The 24339-nt window shown below is 37.2% G+C and overlaps 1 protein-coding gene across 2 annotated transcripts in view; it reads right to left on the bottom strand.

The window, feature by feature from the left end:
- OSBPL9 (oxysterol binding protein like 9) overlaps nucleotides 1-24339 on the bottom strand; it is a 75076-nt gene that overhangs the window by 50611 nt on the left and 126 nt on the right. For both annotated transcript variants that reach the window (XM_063297929.1, XM_063297930.1), the window contains exons 2-3: nucleotides 16367-16417; nucleotides 8027-8105 (exon numbers count right to left, since the gene is read on the bottom strand). In XM_063297929.1, the coding sequence (XP_063153999.1) occupies nucleotides 8027-8105; nucleotides 16367-16417 (130 nt within the window). The remainder of the gene's footprint in view (nucleotides 1-8026; nucleotides 8106-16366; nucleotides 16418-24339) is intronic.

Raw genomic sequence — 24339 nt, 5'->3', positions numbered from 1 at the left:
TTAAAATCATGTCCAATATATTGTTTCTATATATTATATCCAATGGAGGTCACAGGGTCACTCTTGATTTAAAAATAGACTTCTTTATTAAATAAACAACCAGTTCATCAATTTAATAATGAAAATGGAAGACAACTGCATTTAATTATTGTAGTATCATATTTCCTGATTGTGACGTTAATTATCCTTTCCAAACACCAGAAGGGATATTTTAATCAATTTTTATTTTTGATTCCTAGATAGTATATTTTAATAATCAGTAGGATCACAAATCTACAGTTTCATATGTGTTTCTATTGAACATATGGGTTTACCATGTTTTACTTGTTGCTTACCAGTCTAAAAATAAAATATTCTGAATATATATTATTTAAATCAACTTTATATCCTTAGAAATGTAACTGTTTCATCTAAAAGTTTAACGATAATTTATATATAATTAAACAGAGAAGCCCCTCCTTTCCCACTTGCATTTTTTCATAATAACTAAACCTTGCTTGAACCTTTTTAATGCTTTCAGTTATTCCCAGACAAAACTTGCTGACAGCTACCAAACATACACCACTGTTACCAAGAGCTATCACTAGGAATGGATTAAAATATAGCTACAGGAAAAGTATTGCTCTGTTATACTGGATTTCAATTACTATATAATTTAAGATGAACACTGAAACATGCCTCAGATACAGTAGAAACCTAGGGTAGATCCTATAGCAATAATATTGTTTCTAGGAATCAATCAATCTCCATGACAAACTACATAGATTAGTACAATTTCATAACACTTTCTCAGGAGCAATCAAATGGAGATGTATATGAATGTACAGCACTATATAATACTATTGTGAGATATTCAGTATTATACAGGCATGAATAATGACTAAAATATCTGAATAAAACAAAAAAGGATTACATCTTTCAGCTGGCTAGTATTGGCAAAACACCATCACTACAACCTATACTCTAGATGACATAACGAAGTCACACATACTTCAAGTACAAAACTAACAATTGGAAGTTGAGAACCCCTAGTTATAGGCTCCTATCAAATACTGTAACATAACAGGAGTTTATAACTGAGGGATTATAATTTTTCAAGATCAGTGTTTTTAAAAATTTTAATTTGAATACAGGAAAAATATTACCAATATCCAGCCACAGAAAATTACTTCACCTGCACCATCCACAGTAACTGCACTTGTTATCAGCAACTAGCACTGATTTTACAATATATATTTCAGCTACACATACAAGAACAAACAGCTCAAATACACAGGAGACAAAAGATAATGGGAAGGGAAGAAAAGAGAAAGCACAAAGGGAGGGAAAGTACATGGCAGGTGTTTTCTGAGTAACACATTTTATATGCACTCATAGTTCAAGGTTTCCAATTTATTTTACTCTCTCTTTTACAACAAAGTCCAAGAGATCCTCTGGCCATTATTCTTGCTGGGCACTTTGAGTTCTTAGTTACCATGGCTGACAGTGGAATCCATTGGTTATTACTTCTGTCTTGGAGTCTTAATACAAGACTTTGAACCATTTTATAGAATTAGTGGACACGGCCATTTATTTATTTAAGAACCTGGTTCTCCTCCAAGAATTCAAGGCAGCTATATGGGATGCTCCCTTTATTACCACAACAGCAGCTGAGATAGGCTGGGCTGAAAGAGAATAACTTGCTCACAATGAATCTCCATGGCTGAGGGTGAACTTGAATCTAGATCTTCCAGTTCCAGTCCATTGCCATCATCTCTTCCCCACTCTCTCCAGAACCTGGTGTGCATATACCTAGTGCACTCTTACCAAAGACTCTTTAGGCTCAGATAAAGGATCATATACAGAGAAGGCACTGTCGTGCTTTTGCCATGTTTACCAGAATGTGTAAATGATCTGTTCTGTCTCTTGAGAACAAAACCCACCTGTGCTAAGTAAATCATCAGCCGAAGGTGCCTCAAGTGTACAGTCATATTTAATGAAATAGGGCTATAATTGCTGCACCTAAGGGCATCTTTGCTTGATTTCAAAATTAAGTAGACATGGCCTCATAAATTTTGTAAGCAATCTGTTTATTATTGGGACTAATTCTTCAAATGTTTTATAGTGTTTAACAAAAAATCATTTTGATCTAGAACCTTTCCTATTTTTAATTATTTTATCATCTCTTGTATTAAAGTGTCTGCAAGGACGGAAGGGTTTTTTTCCTTCACATATTCTTGGGGGGTTGGATAGTATATTTTAAAAATATCTATATACTCCTTTTATATTTTCTTCCTTAAGCATTTTCTGTTGAATAAAAAGTTGGAAGCAATTCATTCATCTGGTTTGTATTTTTTATACTGAATATGCAGCATCTAGGATTCCTAGTATAGTGTTCTTAGGATTGATTCATTATAATATGAATGGCGGTAGTTCCTCTTTCTCTCTGATTCCCAAAGAATTAAAAAAAAGCAGAGTTGGTTGAATTGTGCCTGGTGTTTATACCTCATGCATTAACTTAACCAAATTAATATAATTTTCAAAAATGAATAATTTTTCCACCTGATTTCAGTAAACCTTTCTGCCTCACTTTCTAGCCAAATGAAACAAATGTTTAAAAAGTCTGCTTGCAAATAGTTCATAGCTATTCCAGAATTTGTTAATACTACAGATTTGATTGCTTTATCTAAATGTAGAGCACTGCATAACACCTGAAGGAGGATTTGGATTTTATTTTTTTCTGGCCAACACTTTTATTCTTGACCCCCACCTTCTCTGATTGACTTCATCCTTGGGGAGATTTTAGAAAGAAAAATCAATTTGTACTCTCCCCATAATAAACAGCTACCTTATCATATTCAATAAATCTCACCTACCTCTATAACAGAAATGAATACTGTCATTCAGAAAGACGCTCCCAGTACCTGATGACTTCAAAAGGGAACTCTTCAGATACTATAGACTAAAGGCCTAAGTCAAGATATCTCAAGAAAAGCAAATGCTACCCTTTTAGTCATCCCACTGGTCATGGCTACAACTTCTCATTCCTCCAACTCTGTCAGACAACCTTAGGAAATTCAGTCCCCTTTCTAATCATTTAACAAGTCAAAACTGGAATGAACACTGCATCTTTTACAGTGCAATAATTATACAATGATCACCACCCACCAATGGGACTACCACTGCAGACTTGAATATTTCAAATTTCTAGAAATAAATGCCAATGTTTTAGTCACATAATGAATCAAATGTCTGCAATTCTAGACTGATGTAAATTTATGTATTTATTTGATTTGATTTGATTTCTATAGCCTCCCATCACAGCAAGTGACTCTGGGTGGTTTTCAACAATAAAACTGTACACTCTTATGCTCCTGCAGATTTTGCTAGGGCCAAGCTTTATATAATATGAAAAGGTCTTGATAAGGAACTCCTGTATTTTTTAAAAAAGCAATAGCAGCCTCCAAACGCTCTGAATAACATAGGGACTACAATAGTAGGTATGTATGCATGTTCAGTGTGTTCAACACTCCTCTGAAACTGCTATTTGCTATACAGGAGAGAATATACATTACTTCACGATAAAACTGCAAATACTGTAAATATCAAACAACATCTTGGGTAAGGGACGTTACAGCAAGGGCCGGAAGGAACAAAGTCTATCGGTGCATTTAAAGGTATAGAACCTTCTTTGCTTAGCAATTTTCTGAAAAACTTGGACAATCACAAATAATTGGAGAAATGTAATTTCTTTTGAGCAGATTCATATAACTAAATATCATTTAGTGTTCTAGCTTTCTTGATCAATTCATAAATCTAGCCAACATTTAAAAAATGATTTCTAACTGTCTTTCACCAAGTTGAACTGAAATGGAATAACTGTATACTTCACACGTTTTTTAAGCACACACCCAAAATATCACCAATATTAACAATATTTATCCACACAAACAGGAGCAGGACTTACATTTGATGTCGTAAACACTAATGTTTTACCTGCAACTGTAGTTCAAATCAAACCAGAACTAATGAAGAGTTTAGTTCATTTTTCTTGCCAGATTACATTAAATATATTCCCATAAAGAAAATTCTGGTATAATTGAATGTACAGGATTTTACAATATGATCATTAGGCCTGTGTGAACCATTCAGATAGGAACTTCACCAATGTATTGCTTCAGTGGTAGGCCTGGTGGAATTGTCTTCTGTGCATAAACATGCACAGTCAGAAAACCAGGAAAGGGTCTCAAAGCAGTCATGTCTTGCCTTTGAGAGACATGGATATTTCAGTTCTGTGAGCGGTAGGTTTGAGTAAGTGCTTTATGAAGTGGCCCCCCAAATGGCTTGCATAGCACCAAATTATTATACTAATAATTCAGTTCCAGAAAATAAAACATATGAAAGGTAGCTAGATAAGCATATTTCTATAGCTTTAAAGCTAGGAGATAATTACGAGCCCCTCTTCTTTAGTTCTTCCCTCTGAAAACTTATAAACACCAGATAGCAATAGAAATCTTGTTTTAGAACAAAGCTAATCATTGCCTGGACTATAAAACCATCATGTACTAGTACAACTATATATCAACACTAAAATGCGATTGATCTTACAAATCTTCTTTGAGAGTGACAAAGATAGTACTGGAATATAATTCTAAAGACTATACTATGCATCCCCCCAAAATCTGAAGGCAATCAAGAGATTATAGCAGAAAACTCCTTACTATATTAAACCAGATCTCACTGACCAAATTTCAAAAACTACAACAAAGCAGGTTTTGCCCCACGTCTAGCTACAGCCATGGCAAGGAGGAGAATATGCAGTTAAGAAATAGAACTGAAAAGAGCCTAGTATTCTCAATCCCTTTCTAACAAGATCCAGATTCAGTAGTGTATGTAGTTTTTAAAAAACATGATACTCTTGTACAGTTGTAAGGTCTGTTTTCAATGAAATCCATAAACATTTGCTTATCTAAATAAGATTCATTATTGTAGTTACAGTATTCATTCCTATGAATAATAACCAACACAGCAATGAGATTCCCAATTAAAAGAAAGAAACAAAGTATTAGCACATAATGTTCTGTAATTATTTTGAATAAGGAACTATGAACATTTCCAAGAAATTGAGCATCTCCACTATCACTTGCAAAGTTGTACAAGTCTGAATATAGAGTATGAAATTCTGAGCAACTGAGAATGTTATTTAATTTTTATATTGCCCCGATCTCTTAAATTTGGGTGAGTCAGCAGAATCTCAACAGCAATCTTACCATACAATATCAATAAAAACAAAAAATGATGTATCATGAAAAGTCCTCTTAAAAGAAGGCTATCAGGATGGGTAGACTCATTGTAAATAAGGCAGTCCTTATTGTAACTTAGCAGTATACTTCATAAAGCTTTATAGGTTATAACCTGCATTTTGAATTGGGCCTAAAATGCAGTAACCAAAAAATAGGTGTTCTACCCACCAGAAATCTAGCAGCTCCATGTAGTGTGCTGCATTGACCCAATTGTGTGATAAGGGTGTGAGTCATTGTTGCCAATGCCTCCTGCTCCAGGCAGGGCTATAAGGTGTACACCAGCCAAAACTAGCCAAAGGCCTGCTTGGCCACAGCCTCATCCAACAGGAGCTGTGAGTCAAAAAGGAACCTCAAGTCACAAACCCATTCCTTCAAGGAGCAATACCTTGTCTAGAGCCACAGTCCCAATCTCACATAATGTGACTTGCATCCAGCTAGCACCAGGGCAGTACTGGTCATTACCTAGATCTCCTAAATTATTGTGGCCACCCCTCCTCCCTACCCTTGGCATCATGGCTCATGCAGGACCTGAAACTTGTGAGAGCAAATCTATGACAGGAGAACTTCCTCATTAGTGCCTAACCAAATTTAGTAATATATGACAAGTCTGCATGCTCATCACCATTTTATCATAGATGGGTACAGTTTTAGTATGTACAGACCTGGCATTTACTAGCACTGGCCTGAGTTTAATCACTGAATAATCTAAACAGAGTGCTGGGTTGCGGCAACTGGGCTAGAAGAGGGGACAAGTGCAGGTCCCCCTTCTCTTGCAGTGGCCTACTCAGCATCCTCCCTGCCTATCACTGTCACAATGTAAGCCCAATCTCTTCACCCAAAGAGCCATTGCCCAGCACACATACCCAGCTAGCTATTCAACATCTCTGGCCTTATAGGATTCTTCAAAGTGATCTGTAGGTGTAGGTAGGAGATCTTCATATTGATCTGTATATGTGTATCAGTATGTTTCTGAAGATAGATAAATTCTAAAATTAACAAGGTCAGTCAGCTCTTAGAATGTGCAGGTATAATTTCACTTCTCTTGAACATGGTAAACTGAACCAAATATAAAGGAAAACTTTACATTTCATAATATAAACATACCACATTGTGCATGTGTGTTAAAACACAGATATAACTTTTTTAATGTGCAATTTTATTTAACATTCTCATGTTGATAATAGGCCATTTTGTCACTGATAATACATTAGTAATCAGTCCACATAAGAATGATTTCCTGTGAGATATCTAGTCCTTGCTTTAAAAATTGCAGCATCATCCCATGCCATATACCAGTATAACAATAAAATCAAGTAATGTTACATTTCAATTAAACAATCAAAGTACTATTATTTTTAGTAGATATTTCAAAAATAAAAATATAACTACATTAATTATTTTGTTCTTTTACAATGTCCCTATGTCTCAAGACAATTTCCTTTCTGCAGGTAACATAAACTGTAGAACTGCAGTTCCTTTAATAGCTGCAGTAGAAAATGACATTCATCAAGCTATGTAACATAACTATTACCTTCCAAAGAGTACAGATTATTAACATTAACAATTTTTCTGCTCTCAAAAATAAAGTAGAAGCTTGTATTCTGCTACTATAGTGTTATGCAGAAATTCTACAACTGTGAAATATGTATACATAGTAATACTGCAAACTTGTAATGCTATATGGTTTTTTTTGCATTGTGCAGTGTTTAACGTAATTAAAAAAAAAAGCCTCAGGACAGCCAAGTCACTGAGAATACAGTCTACATATGTATACAATATGGAGCATAGGATTTATCTTTATAGGTATTTCATGAATGTTGACAAATATTAGAATTTTCTAAAAATAAAACAAAGATACTTTATTGTAAACTCTATAGATTTTTTTAAAATGCAGAATGGATCAATCTAATTTTAAAAAAATTAAATGCTTACTAATCAAGTAAATAATTTAAGGTTACTGAGAATGAAAAGCAAAATTTAGGCATCAGAGGAAACAATTATGATTTAAAGTAAAACAGCAAGCTTGGAAATGGAAACATTATATAAAATTCACACTATAAACCAGTATAGTTACAAAAATATATTTTGCAGGTTACATCAAAGTACAAATGAAAAACACAGTACCTTACCCTTTCTACTTGTCAACCATAGCATGCAATGCCGAAACATAGCAGTAACAGATGGCATTGGAGTTAGTAAATATGAATAAAAAGGTAAATGGCAGCAGAATGGTGACTGGCTGACAAGAGCAATGAAATATAGATGAAATAAATGAGAGTATGTAAATCCTGAATCAGAAGTCCACCTTTAAATCAAATGTTCCCTCTGGTCTCACATTTAGATTCTATATCAACAAAAGCTGCAACCTTACATGATCTTGTGGCTCTCTCCGTGCAGAAAAGCACAATAGCAGTTCTTGATATTAAAGACCGGTGGTGCTTTTTTTTTTTTTTTTTGCAAGAAACCCATCAGCAAAAGCCCATTATTCTCTCTCCCTTCACTGATACAGCCTTTAAATTTTTAATCTGCAGATCCTGCCAAAGCTACAGCCTTTTCCAGCACATATGTATATACTGCAGATATAAATCCCTGCCTAGCCCATAGTGCTCCTGACTCCAGAATGTTCTCTGTACACTTTCAAGCACTCCAATTTCTTCAGTATTTAAAATTACTCCATTAACTGAAAATCAGAGCATTTTCTGTGATTGGAATTAACGTAAGAAAGAGCTTTTCTTTCAGCTCACCCTGGAAGTGGAAGGTTTTCTGATCAACAGTTATTGTGAAGGTGCTGTCGTCTTCATCATCTATACCAATCACAGCTCCCTGTGAAACAAAGAGCAAAAATCCTGATAAGCAAAGCAGTGACATCAGCAGCATGCAGTCTACCCCTACACGACTAGAATGCAAAATTCAGATAAATTTCCTAAGGCTTACTGATTCAATATCTGAAAATTAAACACAATGTTTATTAAACTAATTGTACCTTATGCAGATTTTATACTGTAGTTTTTCTTACATGAGACTGCAACATTGATTTCAAACCCCAACCAATAGTGATTTTTAGAAATTACAAACTGAAAAAATAAGTTACTTTTCTTGCATTAAGAAGGCTTAGCTTAAAATAACCTAAGTATCCTCAAATCCTTGATTTCACATGGGTTTGAGTGTTCATAGAAAGCCATGTAGTTCATGTGTATGAGAATTAGGGTCCTTCATAAAAATATAAAAGTGATCTCATACGATAATTTAAATGGTATGCTTAAAATATGCTCTTGTTTCTGTCTGCAACTGCATAATAATTTGGATTCCACATAACTTTTAATTATATTCTTTTTTGATATCCAGTAGCATTCACCCACAGTATATACACTGAACAATACCTACAGTATACTGAACATTATCAATAGGAATAATTATCTGCAGGATTAGAGGAGAGTAAATTCAAGGACAGTCATAACTGCATTTCTTCCTAGGCTACACAAAGTTTCTTTGTGAGAGAGTAACATCAACAACATTTGCATAACTAAATCAGCAATATTTCTGTATTTCACTCAATAGAAACTGGCATTTTATAATGCTGTTCTTTTTTTATAAATGGCAACACAGTTGGGCTGGAAAGTCCAGGCAGGCATGGGAAATGCAGCATAAGGAGATTGGAGAGATCAGGAAGATGTTGGGGAAAAACAGCCAAGGGAGGTCATGGAGAAGAATGAACAGGTTGGAAAGACTGAGGTGAAGTAGAGAGCGGGATAAATACATAGGGAGACACAGGAGATGGGGCATTTGGAGACAAGGAAGAAGTGAATAGGAGAATAGACTCAAACTGGAAGAGAAATGCATTACTAAGGCAGGTGAAAAAAAATGCAGTGACAAGGCATGGTGAGGGAAGGAAAGTTGGGGGATGTAGGGTAGTGAGGGGCTATGGTAGTCTACCCAAATCCCATATTGGGCTGCATGTTGATCAGAGGTTGTACTTTCTGTACTCCTGTTATAAGGTATTCTCAACAGCAAGCTAGAAGAATAGCACTTGACTCCAGAAACTAGATTAAATAACTACTTACTAGTAATGTAAAGCATGTTTTGCTTTACATTACTAGTAAGGACTGAGGAGATTATCAAATATGCAGACAATACAGAACTAGGAGAAATGGCTAACACTTAAGAGTAAGAAGGCTCAAAAAAGTCTGGACAGGCTTGGCCATAGAGCCAAAATGAACAGGGTGAAATTTAACAGGAATAATCTGGGTGGGAAAACAATAAAACAGCACAAATACAGGATGGGGGAGAGTTGGCTTGATAGTAGTATATGTGAAAAGAATCTAAGTGTTTTTGTAGATCACCAATTGAACACATGCCAACAATATGGTGCAGCTGCTAAAAAGGCAAACACTATTTAGGGTGCATTAAAAGGGTCACAGGGTCCAGATCACAGGAGATAACTGTCACATTCTACTCTACCTGAAGTCCCATTGGAAATTACTGTGTATGTCCAGTGTTGGGCACCAGTCTAAAAAAAAACCAGTCAAAGTGACATGTGAAGAACTGGCTAAAGAACTGGATGATGTTTAGCATACCAAAGAGGAAACTGAGGGATATGTTAGAACTGGAAGGACATAACTGGAGGTTTGATGGGCATGGATTTTTATGATAGTTAAAGTTAATGTGGATTTTAAAAATCAGTATGTGAGAAGTCCCATACGAAGAATATGGAAGAAATACAAATCCAGGCTGTGTCCAAAAATAATTTTACTAGTGTCAGCATCACAGGCATTTTATAGAAGAGGAACAATAGACAGAGAGAAATGGCTAACATATCAGAATTTATTAATACAGGAAGATGAATAACTTAAGATGAAGTCAAGAGAACAATGGACTGCAGAGGATCATAGTTTTCAATTATTTTCATATGCACAATTAAAGATTTAATATACTGTAGACAAGAGGGTAATTGGAACTGAAAAATATAAAATGGAATTTGAAAATGAGTTATGTACAAATGATGAATGTGTAATTGCAAAAACGTTTCAAGTTTTGTTAACATTTAAAACTAAAGAACAACAAATTAAGGGTTGTATGATAAAATGGGCTACCAATTTTGGCTATAATATACAGAAGGATATATGGGAAAGAATGTGGGTAAATGGGATAAAATTTACACTGTGTTATAATTTAAGAGAAAAAATTAAAAAATGATGTATCGTTGGTACATGACACCAGAGAAATTATCCAAGATATATAAAGGTACCTCAAGTCAATCTTGGAAATGTGAAAAACTTGAAGAGACATTTTATGGTGGACGTGAAAAAGCCAAGAACTTTTAGATACAATGATACAAAGAATTTTAAAGATTAGTATTGCAAAGAAACCAGAACTTTTTTTGTTGGGACTTATGGGTACTGACAAAACTGACCTGTTTGGTCAGGGAGAAAACAGCAAGTGCTTTTTTAAAAGACTGGAAACCTTTTATGGACTTTTTGCTAAAAGAAGAAAAAAGTAAAATGATGGTTTCTTGATTTAATGATTGAAAAAGATGAGAATTTAATATGGGGTTAAAGGGATTTCTGGAAGAGATAAGGAGGAGGGGAGATGATAGGTTTGTCAATATCTGTTAAAGAGAAAATTGGAAGTCACTATATTTCATAAATAGTTTACTTTTCTTTTCTTGCAACTTTTCTTTTTTTTCTTTAGATTTGTCTTTTACTTTCTGTAAAACTCTCAACAAGTATAAATAAAAAAACTGAGGGCTATGATAGCGACCTTCAGATTTCTAAAGGATGTCACATAGAAATTGTAGTTGACCTGTTCTCTTTCACCCCTCTGACTGTATATGACCTTGTAAATATAAGATTAACATTTCCAATGTATAAAAAACCTTGAATTTTATAATTATTTGGAAGGTTAATGTTTTAACCAGATATATAAATGCTTTGGAATTTATTATTATATTATTGTTGTTGTCATTGTTGTTAAACAAAAATGTAAGAGATGCTGTTTTCTGCACATTTTCTTTTGAAATACTTTTATCTTTCAGGTTGGGATATTGGATTTCCAGGTATCTTCACAATTTTGTAAGATTCAGATTACTCTTACACAATACTTCCTCATAGTCAGATATAGTCAAATCATTACACAACCCTAGAGTTCCACGGAATCAGTTGAAAAACCCTGGATTAGATAATTTCCTGTCACCTCTGAGGTCCCTTCCAATTCTGTGATTCTAGTATATTTTAACCAATAGTCCTCTGTATCTTTTCCATAAAAATATGTTCATAGCATTACAGGTAGTCCTTGGGACTGGGATTGCTGTCACTAAGTGATGCTGCTGTAAAGCACAACGTCACATGACTGCTTAGCAACTGCAATCCAGGCAGTATTGGTTGTCATTGTAACCCCAAGACACGCAACTCATTAAGCAGGAAGCAGCGGGAGTCCCAGGTAAGGAACACAGGAGTGCCACAGGGAGTGGAGAAGGCCCGGCACAGGCTGTGTGCAAGTTGGAGGGGGTGCCATGGTATAGCGGCCGAGGGAAGGAGGGTGCGGGTGTGTGCAAGCACAGGAAGGCCGAGGGATAGAGGGTGTGGTGTGAGCGCAGGGAGGCCAAGAGAAGGAGAGCATAGTGCAGTGAGAGCAGGGGAGGCTAGGGGATGGAGGGCATGGGTCTGTGTGAGTGCACAGAGGCTGAGGGAAGGAGCATGCTGGTGCATGCGAACACAGGGAGGCTGAGGGAAGGACAGTGTGGCATGGTGCACGTGAAGGCCAGGGCAGACTTGCCAGGGTGACTTGTGACCTTCCCTGCCAGCCTCCCCATTGTCTTTACTTATGGGAAGCCGGCAGGGACAGTCACAAATGGCAATCATATGACCATGGGATGCTGCAACCATCATAAGTGTGAGCTGGCTGCCAAGTGCCCGAATCACAATCATGGGACTGTGGGTGCACTGCAATGGCCAGAACTTTGAGGACTGGTTCTAATTATCATTTGTTCAGCACCACTGCAACTTCAAACGGTCGCTGAACGAGTGGTTGGTAAGCAAGGACTACCTGTATTATGTAATCTATAATTGTACAGATCCTAAATCTACTCTGAAATGATGAAAGGAGTTTTGAAGATGTACCTTACAAACTACAGTGAATAATACTTTGAAGGATGAAACCAGAAGATGTAGTTCATGTTCTATGTTCTATGATAATAACAAAACAGGGTTTCTCAACTAAGGTTCTGTGGAACCTGTCATGAGTAAGGATGGCGAGCAGGGGGCTCCCAACCAGACTGTTAAGCGCATGCGTAGCACTGAGGAATTGGTCAGCCATTCAAAGAGACACAGATCGGGATCGCCTTAACCTTTGGGGTTTATATGTCTGGGTTTTCCCCACGCTTCTTCAGTTTGTTAGGATTCCTGTTATGTACTAGCAATAAACATTAGAGACCAGTTCCTTGTCTCAGCGTGTTTCCTGGCTGTTAGGACAGAACCCTAGGGTTCCGCAAGAGGTTACTAGGGATTCCCTGGGAGATTACAATTTATTTAAAAAATTATTTCAAATTTGCGCAACTTCACATTAAAGAGATAAGATTCATTCTTTATTTTTAGTTTAAGAACACTGTTAATGCATATATACAGGCCTACACATGAAACGAAACTTGTGGCCTATATTTGAGCCTGAATGTGCAGAGGTTCCCCGAGGCCTGAAAAATATTTCAAGGGTTCCTCCAGGGTCAAAAGGTTGAGAAAGGCTGGATTAGATCATGCCAGCCTGACTTACTTACAGTAAAACTTTACAATTCTTTATAGAAATACCAGTTGTGATCAACCAAGTTCTTGGTAAAAAATAAACATTATTTCTGGGATCTTCATAAATGAAGCTAGCATTCCATGATGTGAATTAAATAAATCACAATGATTACAAATTCCTGCACAAGGGGAAGAGTGTTTGTCAAAGCCCAGTGGGTCACAAAGGTTGCCCTACAGGCTGGAAATTCTTCATTCCATTCAGCATTAAATCTAAAAATCTAAATACAATCATTATTTCAAACAGCTCTTAGTTGGAGTCTTAAAGACATTGTTGTTGTTTATTCGTTTAGTCGCTTCCGACTCTTCGTGACTTCATGGACCAGCCCACGCCAGAGCTTCCTGTCGGTCGTCAACACCCCCAGCTCCCCCAGGGACGAGTCCGTCACCTCTAGAATATCTTAAAGACATAGGCATCTTCAAATAACAGACAAACCAAAGTTAGAGCAAGAAAAAGAACAAGAGAAGCTGAGAACAAAAGATCAGACCACTATATTTTGGTTACATTAAAGAAAGTAAAATTCTCTGTTAGTGATTAGTGTTTTCTTGCCCTACTAATGCCTTTCAAAAAAAAATTTACTTTTATTTTTTTCTGAACTTACAAGCATACTTTAAACGAAGGACTTTAGATTCAATGTAAAGTCTAGTAAATATACCTGCAAATTGCCTACATAGAATATAGAAACACCAATTACTTGGTTCAATGGCAAATATACTCAGGTGCAATACTGCAGTATTATTCATCAATAAATAGGCCTCTTGGAGAATACACAGTTTTACCCCCAAGTCATAGGCTTATTTCCCAAAGTATTGTCATTTTGCACTTCTGTAAATTGACCATTTTTTTCTACCCCATGCCTTATTAAATCCAACATCAAGCCTGAACATATGCCATCAATAAGGAAAGGTGAAAGTATAGTCAAGAATTCCAGTGTCAATTCTGGAATGATATTAGAGATAATTAAATCAGAAGTGGCAAAATTGGAAATTTATGACATTATTTTAAAGACAGTAAGACTTTTCAGTTGACTTTTAATATAAAAATAAACAAGTAAAACTGTTGTAACATGTATAACAATTCTTAATTCCAAGTCCTGATTATAACCATGACGGGTGTTGGGGTTAATGGGCTATTGCAGACTCCCTCTCTGACTTCAAAACTGATCATGCATATGTACAAACACTCTCAGAAAAAGCTATTTTATATACAAGTTACTAGCACTGTGAGAACTGTGTTCTGTGCAGTCCTGGAAGGAAAGTATTAATACCTTGTCCATGATAGAAAACTAAAATAATTGATATCTTCATCTTTTTATATCACAAGGCACAGTAGGAGAGGAAGTACATAGAAACTCATTCAAACATGCACACATTTCAGAACAAGACACAGACAGGTTCATACGTCACACCAAAAAACAATAGGTATTGTGATATAGCATGTTGTATACTTAATTTGTAAACCACATTTTATTACTTAGGATGCTACATGAATCCAGCTAAGTGTGGTTTATTTAACAAACCATTGTTAAAACAATCCAGTCACAGTCAGATTCAAACTGAATAGCCAAACTGAACAACAGAAAGGTCACACTGCTAAGCAGGATTAGCCCAAGACATTTTTCTACCTGAGGTGAACTAGCAATGTGCTCTACCTGGGCGATCAGTATCTATGAGGTTAGCCTACTTCATCAGGTTGTTATAAAAATGAGCCCTTTAGCTTCTGAAGGAAAGGTAGAATATAAATACAGGTTAAAAAAAATACATTTGTAAACATTTACACAATTATATGTTAAGCCATTTTAGCATGTAAAATGGTTTGTTGTGTACTGTATGGTACACACGTTTATATACATATGCTGTGGAAACATAAAACATCCTGTATGTACCAAGTTTTGTACCAATTCCTATAACTCAGGCTAAAAATTCAAAATTGGAAAAAGAAATTCTGTGTTTCTATTCTGTCCAATCAATATGCCATCATCTTTGAATGATCACTGCAAAGAAAATGCATAGCAACTTTATACATTTCTTGTCAGAAATAAATAACATTGAATTTAATGAGACTTACTACTAGTTTTTTAATTATTATCTGTTTAATCATGTCCAATTCTTGGAGACTGCCTGGACAAGTCCCTGCAGCTCTCTTGGCAAGGTTTTTCAGAAGTGGCTGCATTGCCTCCTTCCTAGGGCTGAGAGAAAGTGACTGGCCAAGGTCACCCAGCTGGCTTTGTGACTAAGGCGCGACTAGAATTCATGGTCTCCCGGTTTCTAGCCTACTGTCTTAACCCACTACACCAACTGGCTCTTACTACTAGGTAAGAGAATATATAATTGCCAATTTATAGCACATAATTTATTTTAAAAATCCAATTCTGTTCAATATGTTTTAGGCAAAGTATGAAAATAACTGTAGCACAATTCTCTGCGTCATCTCCTGTCTTCTAGTTGCTGTGTAGACCCGATTAACTTCACAGCCTACCCAAAACCTTTTCCCTTAGAAAACAATTAACAGTAACAGAGCACTATTATACTTCAGGAATATCATACGTTACTATACAGGTAATCCTCGCTTAATGACCAGTCGTTTAACATCATGCAGACTTACAACAGCTCTAAAACCCCAATTTTCAACCAGTCCTTGCACTCACAAACATCAGTGTCACCGCAGTCACGTGATTGCGATTTGGGAGCTTGGCAACTGGTTCGCATTTACGTCCGTCACAGCATCCCATTATTGCCATTTTCAACCTTCCCAGCCAGCTTCCAGCAAGCAAAATCAATGGGGAATCAAGTGATTCACTCAATGACAGCCGAAAAAATGGTCATAAAATTGGATTGGATTCACTTAATGACCACATCACTTAGTGATCAAAATACCAGTCCCCATTGTGGTCGTTAAGAGAGGACTACCTGTACCTTCCTCCTGGTAATATAGAAACTCTTGTCATTGTTGTTATCAATTATTATTCCAGGAATAGAAACAGAAACAATTTATGAACAGTAATCAAGCAGGAGTCCAAAAAGTTTGGTCAAAGTGAATTGGACATATTCTTTCTTTTCTATTTGAAAGCTGAGTAGATTGGCCATGGATGCAGCCATTTGGCCCACTGGTAAATCCAGATTTGCTCAATGCAGTTCTACAGACCCCAAGCACTTTGCAACTGAGTAATTATTAACTGTATTTATATTAAATAGAGGAAATGTAAAGTTGATTTATGTTTTAAAAAGACCATGAACAGAAATAAACACACCATCTCAAGCTTCCAGCCCACAAAGAAATATCTAAGAAATACTTACTCTTAGTCTAACACAGCCTCTGCGTGAGCCTCGCATCATTTTATCTTTTGACTGAAATAGAAAAATAATATTCAGCTTAAGAAAAGTTCATCAACTGTTGACGTCAATGTTGTAGTTCTTAACATGGCGTACATATTATGGAAAGAAGATATACCAGTTAACACATAATATATCCATTCTGGCCATATTGTGACACTGTAAAATCTAGAAAGTTCTACCAAGCAGAACAAAAATGGCTGCATAATTTTTCTTACTATTAAAAAAAAAGATTAATTGAAACTGAACAAAACTGTGCAACACTGAAAGTTTGAAGCAAAGAATTAAATGAAGATGTTTCAAAGCCCATTTATCCCAGTATGACATGAATAGCAGCACAATATAAACTTTTCCCAGTCCTATTTACATGGTTTGTTAATAGGAAAAGCTAATAGAATTGGGCAGAGATCCAGATTCAAGCAGAAAAAGTAATTTGGAGTACACCTACATGCACACGTAACTCCTGCTGAGAACACTTTAAAGCAACTACTGTGTATCATTTTCTGGGCTCATGCAGCTGCCTCTACATAGAATATATAAAAATAAATTTCAGAGATCCAAAGACAGTAAACCTAAGGCATAACACTGACATTTTATAACTATAGCTTTAATGATACAATTTCTTCTGTACCAGATATTTACCTTTCTTTAGGATAAATGCAAAATAATTAGGAATCACACCACCAAACGTTTTATTGATAGTTAAGTGTGCTATATACAAGTGTCATATTCCTATCAAGAGGAATTTGATCCAGCTCACATTAACAACAGATGATGAGATAAACCTACGATTCAGACTGTAAGAAGAGATTCATGCAACTGAACACTTTTTTCATATATTTTCAATTCCATGCACATAATAACCTTTTCACAAGCATGCTTTTAGTATTTGTCAAGTAGCACCTCCAGCATGCAAGCTCTCACATAACAGTTTACCTCATCTGCTGTTGGGGGGAAACTACAAGTAAGGATGAAAGAATATGGGACATGAACAATAAAACAGTTTGAAAAATGAATCCATTGACTAGTCAACTGCACTGATGTGATGGGCAGACACAGAAACAAAATACTGGTCTTAAAATTCCCAAGCCAAGATATTGAAAGAATCTAATATTTTGGCACTCTCATTGGTATGCTCAATAAGTTTTAGAGCTGTCCAAAGCATTCAAAAGAGATACTTTATAAGATGTGTTGGCATGAGTGAAGTACTCCTCTCAAAATATTAAAGAGCTGCTTCCCCAGAAGGCTCAGCAGGCTGCCTCAAAGGCCTCCCCAGCTGTACATAAATGCATGCATAGGCAACACTTCTGCTAGGACTACTAGAAAAGCAAATTATTGAACTACTATTTTAAATTATCTTCCCACACACAGTACAAATAATGCTTATATATTTAGCTTTCACAAGCTCTCATTATTCTAAAAAGCTACATCATTTGTTTTTTCTTTATGTATCCCCATCTTGATCTAGAATCAGGTCTTTAGATATCAATGGCAAATTTTTAGGTATCAGCAGTTCCATAAGTTATTATTGAGAAATTATTAATTACCCAAGAAATTATAAATTACCCGATAATTATTAATTACCCGATAAACTCTTTCCTCATAAAATGAGAACGGAGAACAGACAGGAAGCTTGATTCTCACAACTATGCTGCTCAAATTGTAAGACAGTGGAAATGCTCAACCCTTGCCTCATGCAGTTCTTTCAATTAAACTTGTTTCCATAAACTGCTTGCCCCATAGGAAAAAAGAAACAGCAATTTTGATTGGGAACAGCATGTGGGGGAGGATTAAAACTGACTACACATATATTTAAAATAAAACAGTATAAATAAATCTCCTTCAAGTCAAATTCAGCTCCTGGTGACTCTGTGGACGCATCCATGTAGTTTTTTTGGTAGCAACAGAGAAATGATTTGCCATTTTCTTCTAAAGGAATTTTTTTTTAATGTTCCAGTCTAGCCTATAGCTTTGGTATTCCTGGTGTTGTCCTGTCCAAAAATGAACAGATCCAACCCTGATTAATTTTTTTCAAGTACAGTACAACCAAGATCACAGAAACGCTGCCACCTAGCTGGCAACTTTTAAAATGTGAATAATAAAACCCTAATCTCTTCAGTAGTAGACTTGCTGCTTCTGTTGAGTTGGGTAGCAACAGAAGTTTAACCTCACTGACACCACAAGGAAAATTCTACATGTTTCTCTATGCATAACACAAACTAGCGATGTGTGGAAAAAAATTAAAAATAGGAAAAACCAAAATATGCTTTTTTTTGGCTATCTGCACAGAACCAGTCACCATCACAGTAGCAGAAATCCAACAGTGGGTCAAGAACATGAAGAGCTGGACAGCACCTGGCCCGGACATGATCAATACCTACTGGCTAAAGAAACTGACAGCAGTGCATGAATGCCTAACAGCACAGATGAACCAACTGCTAGCAGCAGGCTCCCACCCAGACTGGCTAACAGAAGGTAGGACAGTGCTAAGCATGAAAGACCCCAACAAGGGAACACCACCATCCAACTACCGGCCAATAACCTGCCTCCCCGCAACATGGAAAGTCTTATCAGGCATTATAGCCACCAAGCTGCAAGACTGTAAAGGTCATGAGCACAGCTCAGAAGGGCATTGGGAACAACACCAGGGGCTCCAAACATCAGTTGCTCATAGACAGAGCAGTTGCCTGAGACTCAAGGTCTAGACAGACCAATCTGAGCATAGCCTGGATAGACTACGGGAAAGCCTATGACTCAATGGGACTCATTAATACATAATTAATACTTAATAATAATTTAATTATAATTATAATTTATTATTATTGTTAATACTTAGTAATAATACTCAATGGGACTCATCAATACATGGATCTGTGAATGCCTGGCACTATACAAAGTCAACAGGACACTCAGGACCTTCCTCAAGAACTCAATGGGACTGTAGAAGACAACACTGGAAGTCAACTCAAGGCAGCTTGTACAAGTGGCCATCAAGTGTGGCATATACCAAGGTGATGCACTCTCCCCACTGCTGTTCTGCATTGGCTTGAACCCCCTCAGCCAGATTATCACAAGAACTGGATATGGATACAAGTTCAAGAGTGGAACTACCATCAGCCACCTCCTCTACATGGATGACATCAAGCTGTATGTTAAGAGTGAACCAGACATCAACTCACTGATCCACCTGACACGGATCTACAGTGAAGACATTGGGATGTCATTCAGACTGGAGAAGTGTGGCCGGATGGTAGTTAAGAGAAGGAAGGTAATTAAGACTGATGGGGTGGAACTACCAGCCAGCCACATAGCAGACATACAGACCAGCTACAAATACCTTAGTATCCCACAGACACATGGGAACCACGATGAGGAGGCAAGGAAGACAGCAACATCCAAGTACCACCAAAGGATAAGACAGGTCCTAAAGAGCCAGCAAATGGGAAGAACAAGATCCATGCCATCAACATGTATGCCCTGACAGTCGTCAGAAACCCTGCCAGTATAGTGACCTGGCCAAAGGAGAACATGGAGGCTGCTGATGTGACGACCCAGAAGCTCCTCACAATGTAAAGAGGCTTCCACCCCAAGTCCAACACCCAGAGACTGTATACCAGACGGAAAGAGGGAGGGCGGGGTCTGGTGAGTGTCCAAGCTACTGTCCTGGATGAGACCCAGAGCATCCAGGAATACATCAGTAAGATGGCACCTAAAGATGAGCTGTTGAGAGAATGCCGAGGCAGCAGCAGACATGGAAGGAAGATCAAGCAGAGGAAGTGCCAAGGCAAGACAAGACCCTGCATGGGATGTACCATCAACAGATAGCTAAGGTGGCTGACAATGGGAAATCCTACCAGTGGCTGGAAAGGGCTGGACTAAAATACAGCACTGAGGCACTGCCCCAGTGGTGGTAGGGGCACGTGGGGCTGTGACCCCCAAGCTGGGAGAGTGGCTCCAACAGATCCCAGGAGGAACATCATAGCTCTCTGTCCAGAAGAGTGCAATGCTAGGAACAGCTAAGATACCACGCAGAACCCTCCAACTCCCAGGCCTCTGGTAGAGGACCTGAGGCTGAGGAAGACACATACCACGCATATGAGTGAAGATTTTTTTTATATATACCTATTATTTTTAGTTCCATAAGGAATTTACTTTTATTCTTTTCTGTCCCCAGAAAAGTAAAATTTCACAAAGTTACGAATAATTTAAGAATAATTTGAAAGTGATACATTAAGAGCAATCAATTTATCTCTACATGTCAGTGCAAAAGAGCAATATTGTTACACTAGTAGGAGAAGTTCTGAAGGAGCTATTTATTAAACCACGGCAGAGAGTTGCCCTCTCAAAATGTCAACAGACACAGGAAAAAGGTTCTGATCTGGCAGGCTATTTATTCTGCCTTGTATTAGACACAATTACATAAACTCTTAGATAACCTTTCTGTTGTTGTTGTTTATTCGTTCAGTCGCTTCCGACTCTTCGTGACTTCATGGACCAGCCCACGCCAGAGCTTCCTGTCGGTCGTCAACACCCCCAGCTCCCCCAGGGACGAGTCCGTCACCTCTAGAATATCATCCATCCATCTTGCCCTTGGTCGGCTCCTCTTCCTTTTGCCTTCCACTCTCCCTAGCATCAGCATCTTCTCCAGGGTGTCCTGTCTTCTCATTCTGTGGTCGAAGTATTTCAGTTTTGCCTTTAATATCATTCCCTCAAGTGAGCAGTCTGGCTTTATTTCTTGGAGGATGGACTGGTTTGATCTTCTTGCAGTCCAAGGCACTCTCAGAATGTTCCTCCAGCACCACAGTTCAAAAGCATCTATCTTCCTTCTCTCAGCCTTCCTTATGGTCCAGCTAGATAACCTTTTAGTTCTATAATAATATATCTAACACTTTCAAAGCATTTATTTGTTCCCATTACAAAGATTTTTGGTTGCAGCTGAAAACATCTCATCTGGTCAGATTTCTAAGCCTCCCAGATCCATTTTAAGTACAGTTCCTATTATCCAATCAGTGTAATTTTATTTCTCTTAATGTGGCTAAGTTTTGTTTTACTATTGGAAAATACATGACCACGCCAGTTTTATAATGCATTTTTATTGTGGTTTTAACTTGCCATCTCACACTTGTCATTTTTTAGTTGCTCTGTGACTGTAATAAAGTATTACAATACAGATAGACTGTACCTCTCTCTCTCTCAAACTTCCAAAAGTTGTAGAAGTGTGCTTTGTTACAACAGATTAAAGCATTCTTACATAATTTTCCTTAATGAGATCACTGCCTTCTATTCTCACAGACATGTTATAGCCCTTTATTTGAAGTAACCTGATACTTCATGTGCCTTCAGATCAAGGTCCTTAGCTTGAAGCAGAAAGTACGTGCCGAATATGAAACCAGTTATTTCACATTTCTGTTCTTGCAGGATTTTTGTGCTTGCTGATTGCTTTTAATCCTCAGTAAATTGAAAATTTACCCCATACCATCTGGAAATTCCTTTTATACATCAGTAGCATGAGATGAATTCTAGAGATAAACTGCTCGTTTACTTTGTTCTGAATCTCAGTTTACATAACAAGAGAAGAAAGGAGGTAGGAGGGGGTATCTTGCTATCAATACCCATACCAGCCTGCCAGACCCCTCCCCTAGCATCTTCTAAATCTAAGTTCAGTAACTTACGTCATTTGTAGTAAATACACAAGTTCATGTAACTATATAATGACATAGAAATGACAAATTTTACAGATGTTTTAACATTAGGTAAAGGTAAAGGTTTCCCTTGACATTAAGTCCAGTCGTGTCCGACTCTAGGGGGCTGTGCTCATCTCCGTTACAAAGCCGAAGAGCCGGCGTTTGTCCGTAGACACTTCCATGGTCATGTGGCCGGTATGACTAAATGGAATACCATTACCTGCCCGCCAAAGCAGTACCTATTAATCTACTCACATTTGCATGTTTTCGAACTGCTAGGTTGGCAGGAGCTGGGACTAGCAACAGAAGCTCACCCCGTCACACGGATTCGAACCACCGACCTTCCGATCGGCAAGCTCAGCGGTTTAACCCGCAGCGCCACCATGTCCCTTCTATTTAGTTTTAACATTAAGGTGAAATTAATGTACACTGACCTATGTTGTCCAGACTACTACAGATGCAAAGGATTTGGCCATTATTTTGGGGGAGGGGGATATCTGAACAGAAATTTAGTTTGTTCCATTCTAAGACTACTGAATGGTGACCTGTTAAACTGAAGCTTTATTGAACTTTACTTTATATACCAAGCATACATTGATGAGCAAGTTATTATCTATTATTTCCTAAAATAACATTATTTATGTTCTTTATAGATAAACAGGTAGCCAACAGTCTAGTAAAAAAATGAATGCTTCCAGGTATTTTGGACTATTAATCCCATATACCTCATCTTGACTGATAGTCAAGGATAACAGAAGGTATATTCTAAATACCTGGAGAACAGAAATTATATAGATTTATTTATTTATTTCTTATTCAAATCTAATTACCGCCCATCTCCCCCAAGAGAGGGACTCTCTTTAAAGTAGGACTTGATCTCAAAAGCCTACATTAGGAACTAGCATCTATCACATTGTGCTAAAAGAATCAGATTGGGTATTTCTATCTCACCCAGTATTATTTTATCCAACTGCCACATCTTTTCCTACTTTAACTTCTATACCAATAATAAATCAATATATATCAGTAATCACTTATATTCCACATAGTCAATTTTTATTATTATAAATCATACTCTTAAGATTACTAAACAATCACATTTTCTCAGTGAAAATATTAGGCAATGGGAAATTAATTTCTTCCTCCTATGGTAGTTGGAACACATTCATATATATATATATATATATATATATATATATGTATATGTATATATAAAAATAAAATCCAGCTACACAGGAAGTCCTAGATACATATTCTAAGGAGTGAATTATCTTACTATAGATTATTTTTCACTAGGACAAAAAAAAAAAATACCTGTCTTTACTATAGCCTGTTTGTAAATGGGCTTTGCTGGCCACTGCAGTACAGAGAATACTGTTAAATGAATCTTTTTTTCAGACATAAACTACTACAGGAGAAGCATGGTGGTACCTTAAGAACCTTTATCACAGCGTAACTTTTTGTGTACTTTCTATTTATTCTTATTGTTTTCTCATTCTGCAAGAGAAACCTTAGTTTCAGTACCTATGATATACAAATTTATTATCAAAGATATCCCAGTAGGAGACATAATAAACCCTAACTCAGTTTCAGGCTTATTTAGATGGAAGCTTCAGAGAGTTCACTGGGGATTAATTTTAAGTTTGTATGCACAGGATAGACCAGTGTTTCTCAACCCTGGGCATTTTAAGATAGTTAAATTAAATAAGAGTAGCTGGGGAATTCTGAGAGTTGAAGTCCACATATCTTAAAGTTGCCAAGGGTGAGAAACACTGGAATAGACACTCAAACTGACAGAGGGAACAAATTAGGGGATACTCTCATTATGCAGAAATATAATATTTCACCCTCAAATACTATCACAATAATTGTTCCAGTCTTTACTTATGGGAAAATCTACCTATGCCAAAAGAGAAAAAAAGTTCACTTTCCATACGCACTGAGCTGTTTTGGACTAGCGTTGCCCCACTCATTTCATAAACTAAACTGCGTTCCAAGAACCAGGCCAGGCGCTTAAACGTCCTCCCCACTTCCGTCGCCGTAAGTTAAATGTTACTCTCCCACAGCCCACTTCATATAAATCTTCCAAAGTTAACTCCCTATTGGCCACCAGCAGGATTTCGCCCATCCCGATTGGCTTCCGATAGGACACGCCCTCTCTCAGAAACCCCCACCAAGCGCGTAGCTTGACAGGCTACTTCCCCCCCACACACACACACACTGCGCACTTCGTTTATGTTCCGGCGCGGCCAC

Source organism: Candoia aspera, chromosome 3 (genome assembly GCF_035149785.1).
Source record: "Candoia aspera isolate rCanAsp1 chromosome 3, rCanAsp1.hap2, whole genome shotgun sequence".
Taxonomy (NCBI): domain Eukaryota; kingdom Metazoa; phylum Chordata; class Lepidosauria; order Squamata; family Boidae; genus Candoia; species Candoia aspera.
This window is presented reverse-complemented; position numbering and strand designations above follow the sequence as displayed.